Raw genomic sequence first — 10,242 nt, 5'->3', positions numbered from 1 at the left:
AAGTTACTGACACCGAGCGAAAACGACAAAAAAAAAACGCAGGAGCGAGTGCGAGGAACTCGCTTTTTCTTCTTGCGCGCGCCGCATTCGAATCGCGCGCCGGCCAGGCGCGCTCACCGCCGCGCATGCGCCGTACGACGCCACGGCGGCGGGTGCGAGCAACCGGAGACAGCGAGCCACAGCGAGCGAGCAGCCACCACGGCGGCACGCTCACGCTCGGTACCACTCGCACGGTCCGTGTCAGTGTCGTCGATTCGCCGCGAGTTGCGGAGTATTCCGCTGGGCCGTGTCCGTCGGCCGTCGCCCAGTGAGATAATAGGATGCGGTATCGCGCGCGGTTCCGGTGTTACACCCCGTGTCCGCGGCTTCGCGGGTACGTTGTCGGAGCCGCGGCCGCGTCCCGCTGAGATTATGCGCGGTGTGCCGATCTATCGCTCGAGTGTGTGTGCGGGTTAACCTTAAGTATAGCGACAGTGTTCTTTACGCGCGCCTCAGGTAAGGTGAGGTGCAAATAACGAGGGAGAAAGAGAGAGAGAGAGAGAGAGAAAGAGAGAGAGAGAGAGGGAGAAGAAAAGAAAGAGAAAGAGACGAAGAGAGTGTGTGCACGCAGGGAAAACAAGACTAGGAAGAGATCGCATATTACGTACGTACGCACGCACGCACGCACGCACGTACGCACGCAGCAAGCAAGCAAGCGAGCAAGCGAGCGAGCGAGCAAGCAAGCAAGCAAGCAAGCAAGCAAGCAAGCAAGCAAGCAAGCAAGCAAGCAAGCAAGCAAGCAAGCAAGCAAGCAAGCACGCACGCACGCACGCACGAACGCACGCACGCAAGTGAACGAACGAACGAGCGAGCGAGCGAGCGAGCGAGCGGGCGAGAGCGGGCGAGCGGGCGAGCGAGCGAGCGAGCGAACACGCACGCACGTCGCACGCACGCACGCACGCACGCACGCACTCACTCACTCACGCACGCACGCTACGTCAAGATGTCGTCGTCGGGACACAGCAGTCGCACCCGCACTGTCCACATCGGCTCGATCTTTCAAAAGCTACACGGCCGCTTCGCCGACGCGATGACCCCGCCAAAATTGTCGACCGACAAGCGTATGCTAGACAAGACTTGGAAGCTGATGGACAAGGTGGTGAAGCTGTGTCAGCACCAGCGCATGAACTTGAAGAATTCACCACCGTTTATTCTCGACATCCTGCCGGATACGTATCAGCGGCTGAGGCTGATCTACAGCAAGTACGAGGACCGTATGCAGGTGTTGCACAGCAACGAGCACTTCTGCGTGTTCATCAACAATCTGATGCGTAAGTGCAAGCAGGCGATCAAGCTGTTCAAGGAGGGCAAGGATAAGATGTTCGACGAGACGTCCCATTATCGCCGCAATCTTACCAAGCTCAGTCTTGTGTTCAGCCACATGCTGTCCGAGTTGAAGGCCATATTCCCGAACGGGGTGTTCGCCGGCGATCAGTTTCGCATCACCAAGGCCGACGCGGCTGAATTTTGGAAGGAGCGCTTCGGAAACAGGTGAGTGAGTATGTGTGTGTGTGTGTGTGGGTGGATGGATGGATGGATGTGTGTGTGTGCGCGCGCGCGTATGTGTGTATCTGTCTGATGTGTATGTTTGCTTCTTCTGCCATCGCCACGTCGAGGTCACAACGTCTTTCTGCTATGTTGGCGAAAATTACTTTGTTTTGAGGTCTGGTTCCGTGTTTTGAAGTGTCTTGCACTTCTCTTACGGAAGAGTCGGCAATTTTCGACTCCGGTCATTCGACGGAGTCTCGACGATTGAGGATTTTGAGGTTCTCTCGAGGCTCATCGAATGGTTCTCGAGCAACAGTTCTTGTGGAAAGAGAGATGTGAGAAACGCATGACTGACAGAGCTGTCTCCTTCAGACGAGTTTATTTCAGACGAGTCGAACAGATCTTACGCGAATCTTAAGTTTGAGAACTTCGTCGACGAAGGATCGATGAGCAACGAGCGAACTCTTGACACAACTTTAGTTTTTTTTTTTTTATTTTTTAGCGTCAAAGATGTTGAAAACGCTTATTTTTCAGAAGGATTTGTCGCCATTGCGTCTCTAGTCGAGATTTGAAAGAAAGAAAAATCCCAATGCTTCTGGGCGGATTACAATTCATTAGAGGCGCGCGCACACGCGACATTTTCATGTTGACACTTTGCACAGACATTATCGCGGAGAATATTCGGCCCCGAGGCTCTCTCGACGGATTTAAGAGTCTCTACTACGTTCGCTCACAAGTTACATCCTTAGGCTTGAAGAAACGTCTATCGGCTTTCGTGGGAATTCCGAAGTTTTCAGGCTTCGGGGGAAACCCGATGTCGAGTTCCCGCCACAGCTACAACTTCCGTCTTAATATCTTATAAGGGCTGTCAATTTTTATGTAAATTTAAAGATTGTAGGATCAAATTGTTCGTAACTTCTCCACATCGTCGTCGAGCTTCGAAGATGATAGTTCGTCGACTTACGGCTTTGAAAGTTACAAAGACCGAGATTCACTTCCGCCCGAATGCTTTGGCGTAACTTTCAAGCTCGAGAAAATATAGATTCAATTTAACTTCACTCGATATATAATAGATATTTAATTCAGACGCGTTATATATCATATTACACGTGGGCAGGAGTTTCCTGATATATATATCCTATGTACTTCATTATCACAAATGTGTATCAACGAGATGACGATGGCGGTGACGGTGATACTACGACCACACTACGCTTTTGTAAGAGATCGAATAAGATCAACAGTGGAAGATACCGCAGCATTTCGCGCGCCAAGTAAACATATCCACCGGTCAAATATTATATTATTACGCGCTCTCCTTTCGCGTCGAGACCTCCTTCTCCCCTTCCTCTGCTTGTTTTTCATTTTTTCTCCTTTTTTGGCATCCCGTTTCCGACAGATATGTCCGCGGGACACCTGTCCGCCCACACGTAACCATGCTACTCCTCGGACAGCGTGCGTGCGCATAAAAACGAACAATAAAGGCGCGTAAAGCATAGCTCGCACGTGCGCACACCTAACCTAAAATCGTGTATGAAAGAGAAGAGGGGGCACGGCGAGAAGAGACAGGGAGTACCGAGGGAAAGACCAAGAGAGAGAGAGAGAGAGAGAGAGAGAGAGAGCAGCGCGTGAGCGAGCGAGCGAGAGAGCGAGAGAGACGACACCGGACGTCTATCGTTGATATTGACATTATTATCGTGCACCGAAAAGCGGGACGCGTCGGCTCGTGTGCAACCGTGGGCTCTATAGAGAATGCGTTTTATCGACCGGAAGCTCCCCCCTCCCCCCTCCTCCGAGCGCGGCGCGTTCGCCTGCACGTGCGGCGCGCAAGGTGGTAGCGCGTCGAGAATTCGCGCGAGCGCCGAAGCAAGAGGGAAAGAGAGAGAGAGAGCGAGCGAGCGAGCGAGTTTGCTCGGCTTGCTCGAAAGCACGGGGCTCTGTGTCTTTCACTAAAAGCTAAACTTACGCCACGCGTTCCGCGTTAAAAATAAGCCAGGTACGCGTTCGCGCTCAAAATTCGTTCGGTAGAAAGAAGAAGGGGGACAGGCGCGGAAAAACGTGGGAAAGAGAGGAAGAGAGAAAGAGAAACACACACAGGAAATGCAGCGACGGAGAGAACGGTATCTAGAATAGAAGCAACGTCCTAAACGAGCTAAATTGGACTCCGATAGCAAACATCGCGCTCGAATAGGTCGAGTCGAATCGAGTAGATCGCTCGGCGAATAGTAAATAGTTGTCGTCGTTGAATAGGACAGTGACGTAATTCGGGATCGTCTTGGTTTATTCACGCGGACGTTTCGCTCTCTCTCTCTCTCTCTCTCTCTCCCCCCCCCCCCTCGGTCGTATCGAATTTATCCGACGGACTTTTCCTGATCTTCGCACGATCGATCCGCTCCCGATCTCCTCAGCGCAGATATGAAAATACGATATCAAAATGTTATCGTATTTCGCAACTTGGCGACTTTTTCCAATGTTATCTGCATCTGCGGCAGATCGGCACAGAAGTAAAACACCAGGGGAATGCTCCTGTGAAAAGCTTCGTTAAGCTTTCCCGCATCTCTCCTCGATCGTGATCACTTTTCGTGATCGAGAGCACTTTTATTAGCGCGCTGACATTTTTGTCGATAGAGGACAATTGAATTCGCGTCGATGTCGAGGATAATAACTCCTCCTTCCCTCTCTCTCTTCTCCGAAGCGTTTTTTACCGGAAACGAGGGGAAACTTTCGTTGAAAAATCGTCTAATTAAATCATTGATAAAACACACACGACACAGATTACACGGACACGGTCGGCTATGTGGTAGTCGTCCTCTTAGGCGGGTATCTCTCGGTGTCGGTGTACCTAGGAGGAACCAAAAGGAGGCGAGTCTCCGCCGCCGCTACCGCCGCCACCGTGCTCTGACGTCAATCGCGTGTGCTTGACCCGCGACGTCGCGATTTAATGCATTCGGCGGTAATAAACGGAGAATGCTCTATCCGGTTGGACTCGCATTTGCCCGTCGCCGACAAACTGTCGTCGTGCTCACGCATACGCGTGCGCGCACACACACACACACACACACACATACATGCACGCGTGTTGTAACGACAAAAGCTCGCCCCCATATCTTCCCCCGTCGTCGTCGTCGACGCGTCACGTCGTCTCGCGCTGAAACGGTAAACGCACTCTCGGCAACCGCGTGTATATATGCGGAGAACGCGGTGCCGGCGAATAGCAGATATACCGCTGCATTAGCATAAAACAACTTCCGGTGTAACGATTCCGTTCGCTCGCGCGCGCTGCATGTCCAGCCGTATAAATCGCGCGCGTGTCATATTGTCAGTGGCCGAGTGACAAATCGCCGTTGCTCTGTGTATGTGTGTGCGTGCGCGCGCGCGCGCGCACGCTTTTTGTATGCGTGGGTGTGTGCGACCGCCGATCGACGTTTGTTGTCTCACGTTGTCGTCGTCGTCGTTGTTGCTGCATTGACGCGACTATCTGCATACGGATATCCCAAGATAAGCAAGGGAGAACGAGCTTTCGCGTCGCGAGCAGCGTCGAAGCGTTTCCGCGAACGTGAAACACCGCGCCGCGTCACGTCGTAATTCTTCCCCGATAATTCCCCGCCGTCGCTCTTCTTTTTCTACGTTCTTATCGGAGGAGCGATGCGCGCGTGTTATAATTGAGACTCTTGGAGAAGCGCCGTCTGAAGAGAGAAACGTGCCGAATATTCAGCGGCCCGAATATCAAGCCGGAGCGAAACTCGATACTACGCGGATGAGATTCCGCGGGTGGGAGATCTCTTTTGATATTGGTGGGGAGGGGGGGGGAGTTAAAAATGTAACGTGGAATGAATTTATAAAAGCACACACCTGATCTGAGAATCGTCGAAGGGGGGGGAAGCTTCTCGATATATTGAGGTGGACGATAATGAATGATAATCAAACTCGAGTATATCGAGCTCTGTGATTCGATAAGTCGGTCGACAATTTGTACCCCTTTAAATCCCACGAATTTCAGGTGAAATTATCGTTCACGAGTATCTTGCTAGTCGTCTCGGCAATCATTCGCTATCAGTATAGCAAACCGTGATTTCATTCACCGTCAGTTATCTCGGTATCGGCGCGACCGCGCGTTCCCGATCGACGGTTTATCTCTCTCTCTCTCTCTCTCTCTCTCTCTCTCTCTCTCTCTCTCTCTCTCTCTCTCTCTCTCTCTCTCTCTCTCTCTCTCTCTCTCTCTCTCTCTCTCGCTCGATATCTCAAACATGAACTGGAATATATTTTTATGAATCTTCGACGGACTTGTGCGTTACATGTAATCTGCGCTCGAGCGGGGAGGGGGGATTTGTCCCAGAGCGCTGAAGAGAGATGTAAGTCCCAGTAACCGGATGTTCAAGCGTAGGTCGTCACAAAAAGTACAATATATGACATTGAGAATAGTTTCGATATAAATATTTGCATTTACTCGAAATATTTACACAAGTAATGAGGCGCATTAATGTACCAGTGGTCGGACAGTGGGAACAAGTTACAGCCCAATGTTCGGATACAATTTGTCCCAGTGTCTGACCGCAATTAGAAAATTAGTATGTGCTAACGGAAAATAATATAAATATAGATGCTATCTCTTAATGAATTTATTAATTGATTGACCATTATTTCGCCAAACCATAGATGCATAGTTTATTTAGTTAATTTTTACTTTAATACAAAAATATCAAATTGGGTTTATTTCTTTTCTAACTAATCGTCAAACATTGGAGTTTTTTTTTATAATAATTATTACTTTCATCCATTGTTGTTAAAATAAATAGTAAATGTCCTTTTTTTTTTCGAAGTTGGTCGGACGTCGATTGGACGGACTGGGAACGTTTACCTTACGTTTTAAACTTTTCAGGGATACCGGTAGGCATATTGTGTATGTTTAGGTACGTCGAATTTTTCCTCTTTCATTTAAACAAAAATACCACAAACATCACCGTGAATGAAATATTCACCGTAAAATTCCGCAACAGGAGAAGATCCTCAGGAAGAAGAGGAATCTATCATACATATATTACTAGACGGACGTGTGTCGTGTGTTACTTAAAAATTGAACCCGTTTCTTTTCAGATCCGAATAAATCCATCCTCGAAGAGGTTAACAACGACATCCTCTCGCGCTCTCGAATGGCGTACACGCGACTTCCGCACTTCTTTCGCGTGCGTATCCGAGCGATCGCGTGATGTTGATGCTTCGCGCGCGGATCAGCCGGCGATTCCAAGTGTCGCCACACCTTCGCGCGAGACTCCACTTCCGGTATACGTGCGCGCGCTACATCCGGCGACCTTGCGGCCGCCCGCGCGAGTCGTCCCCGATAGCACTATCCAGTATCGACCGTTATCGTCATCGCGGACGCACTCTTTCGGTATTAATGGGAAAATGTCGCGCAATGCGCGACCTCCACCTCGCCTCGCCACGAATCGCGCCGCAGCCGCGGCCGCGTGGCGTGGCGTGGCGTGGCGGCGGCGACTTATGTGTCGACCGGTATAAATAAACGACCAGCAGGACGAGTCAATTCATGAATGACTGCCTGCCTGCCTGGCCGGCGTAACGCAATGCGCGACCCGACGCGTCACGTATTTCGTGCACGCGCTCGCGACGCGACGGAACGCTAAACCGCGCGCGCGAACGTGCGCTGCGCATCGACTCGTTCGTTCTCGAGTCTTCGTTGGTAACCGCGAGCCATACACGAAGACCTCCTTCGGCGTGCGTAGCTCTTCGTTGTGTGCCGTTACAACGTCGCCTCGCGACTCGCGTCTCGATTTTGCCCACTTTGGGGGGACCCCACTGCACTGAAATGAATCGCAATCATTCCCCGCAATCTTAACAACGCCCCCGCGGAAAATAATTGAATTCCTCCTCCGTGTAAAATTACGTGTACTCGTGCATACGATACTCGTGCGTCCGACCGTTGTAACTTCGCAACTTGTCTCAATTTTGCCCACTTTGGGCAACTGAAATAAATCGCGATCATTTTCCGCGATCTTGAACTACACCCCCGCGGAAAAATAATTGAATTCCGCCTCCATGTGAAATTACGTGCAATCGTCGTGCATTCTTCCAGAGGGAGAAGATGAGGGAAATATTGTGTAGAAATTGATGTTGTATTTATTTTAATGAACGTTCCTTGCTACGATCCGGATAATGGATCATCACGACTCGAGGAGCGCCGCGGCTCCTCGCCGGCCGCGACGTCCTTCGGGACGTCAGCGAAATTCGAGACTGTGCTCGAACGATCGCGAGAGATTTATTCTCGCTATTCGCTCTCGAGCCACGCACATCGTCCGGCGAGGTATCGCGATTAGAAGACGAGCCAAGCTTTCAAGCGTGTGCGCACTTCTCCTCTCTCTCTCTCTCTCTCTCTCTCTCTCTCTCTCTCGGAGAACACGAAACGTTTGGCGTCTTGCGCATACAACATAGGATGCGGACGATTGCAGCGCGATTAACATGCGGCGAGCCGCCTCGATTACGCCGATGCGCGAACCTTCAGTTTCCGGTCAAATGATCCGCGAACATCCGGTCTCCGCGTGTGTGCTGTACACAATGCCGGCTCTTTTAAGCCGTGAGCAACGCGCTCGTGACAGCGGAGTAACGAGCCGAACGTGCGCCCGGGTCCGTTCTCGTTACATCTCTCTCTCTCTCTCTCTCTCTCTCTCTCTCTCTCTCTCTCTCTCTCTCTCTCTCTCTCTCTGTCTCTCTGTCTCTCTCTCTCTCTCTCTTTCTCTTTCTCTCTCAACCTTCCGCTGATTAATCCGCACGAGTTCTGGCAGAAAAGTGTCATTCGCGGCTGAATGGGCTCCACGCGAACCCCGGCGTCGTTTGCGCGCGCTCGACCTAGCAATTAATTATCTGGATCGCAATAAAGAATGCTGTACGCGGGATGAAACTCTCTCTCTCTCTCTCTCTCTCTCTCTCTCTCTCTCTCTCTCTCTCTCATGAATGAACCGGATGAATTTAGTTATTTTATGCGGATTACGACTAGAGAATATATTGCACCGTATAAATTTCTTACGCGCGACGGGTGAATTCAAGTTGCGCGGCGAGGAATGTCGCGCGAGATCAATTTTTTCGCAACGGTAAATGAACTCCGTTATTTTGCGCTGGATAGCGCTGGGATGAAACAAATTGTTGCGATTTGTCTCGCTGGTCCGCGGGAGGCTGGAGAAAAAGTTTCGGGATGAAATTACGGAGTAACCGCGTGATTCGCAGGGAGAAAAGAACGATCGCCGCGCCTTTGACTGCGTAATACAATATTAACTGAAATTAATTGGGCAGTTTTATCGGGGGATAAATTTAATTTATCTGCCGAAGTGTGGTAACAGATCGGGACACTTTGACGCACGTGTGCGTCAGATATTAAATTTTCAAGCAAAAATATTACATCACGCGCGCGCGCGCGCGCCGTGAAGAGAGCTCGGTAGTCCGTGAGTGTGAAATCGCGCTCGTTCTGCGAGCGAATTTCTAATTTCAGTCGTCGCACGCGTACTTAATCGGAGGAAACGCGCGCGCGATTTTTTCTAATAAAAAGCCTCTTCCTCTCCCCTGTCACTTCCTCTCTCGCTCCATCTTTTTCCTGCCTTCGTCATCTCTTCCCACTCTCTCCTTCTCTATTACTCGTTTACAGGGTGCGACATGAATGAAGCGCTGCGAGAGAGAGAGAGAGAGAGAGAGAGACAGAGAGAGAGAGAGAGAGAGAGAGAGAGAGAGAGAGAGAAGCGGGGTTTCAAGCCGGTATAATAATCTCCCGGCGAGTTCAATCTCCCATAACGGAAGAATTAGACGTTACACGTCGACTGTCGCGACTCTTCCCTTCTCTCGCCACTTCAACCGCTCCTATCATGAATAAACCGAAAAAGAGTGAGAGAGAGAGAGAGAGAGAGAGAGAGAGAGAGAGAGAGAGAGAGAGAGAGAGAGAGAAAGTGAGTGGGAGGAAAAGAGGGGGGAGAGAGGACGGACAAAGTTCGACACATCCGCAGCGTCGAAATTTGAGCTCGATCGATGTTACGTTATATCACGGTCATTCGATTCCTCCGAGCCAACAAAGAGAGAGAGAGAGAGAGGGAGAGAGAGAGAGAGAGAGAACACACGCGCGGAGTCGCGAGTAGGTTCGCACGTGTGCGTGTGCGTGAGACGAATTGCTCTCACGTGTGAAAACGCGCTCTCGACACACCGACTCTCTTCGGGTTCTCTGTCATGCCGGTCACGCGGTCGTACAATACATACGTCGACGTGTGTGTGTGCGTGTGTGACGTCGTCGAAAAGCGGCCGGCCGGTCGGCTGACCGCTCGACCGCTCGACCGGTCCCTCCCCGTTCGCGTCGGCTGCTGAGTTAAAACTCACATCCGCACGTGAGTCGAAGCGGAAGGAAGGGGACGTGACGTCGCGATTAAGGTGAATTAAACGGGCGAATTGTATGAATCGGCGAGTGAGCTCGTCGAGCGAGCTCGTCGAGCGAGGAGGAGCCCCCCACGTTTATCGGCGTGAGGTCGCTGCCTAAGGTTGCCCGAGATCGAGCAGGCCGGTCGCGCAGCGGCTGTGTCTCATCGTCGTCCTCGACGGAAGTGTCGCTTTCGTCTCGCGGACTTTGCTCCGTTCCCGACGCGACGCTTTCGCGATTCTACGTCGGGACTTTTTTTAGAGAGGAGATTTTATCGATTTAGGGATTTTATTTAGGGAGGGGAATCTTCGGCG

The 10,242-nt window shown here is 51.1% G+C and overlaps 1 protein-coding gene across 6 annotated transcripts in view; it reads left to right on the top strand.

Annotated features, from left to right (window-relative positions):
• The first annotated feature begins 167 nt into the window (after positions 1 to 167).
• The window catches only part of Cbl (E3 ubiquitin-protein ligase CBL), a 32,980-nt gene continuing 22,905 nt past the window's right edge, over positions 168 to 10,242 (top strand). For 3 of the 6 annotated variants that reach the window (XM_025298582.1, XM_025298581.1, XM_025298579.1), the window contains exons 1-2: positions 168 to 643; positions 983 to 1,530. In XM_025298582.1, the coding sequence (XP_025154367.1) occupies positions 983 to 1,530 (548 nt within the window). In that variant the 5' untranslated portion in view covers positions 168 to 643. Of the gene's footprint in view, positions 644 to 904; positions 1,531 to 10,242 lie in introns of those variants that run through there. The other 3 variants (XM_025298584.1, XM_025298580.1, XM_025298583.1) reach the window with 2 other exon arrangements.

Source organism: Harpegnathos saltator, unplaced genomic scaffold (assembly GCF_003227715.2).
Source record: "Harpegnathos saltator strain DR-91 unplaced genomic scaffold, Hsal_v8.6 scaffold225, whole genome shotgun sequence".
NCBI lineage: Eukaryota > Metazoa > Arthropoda > Insecta > Hymenoptera > Formicidae > Harpegnathos > Harpegnathos saltator.
This window is presented reverse-complemented; position numbering and strand designations above follow the sequence as displayed.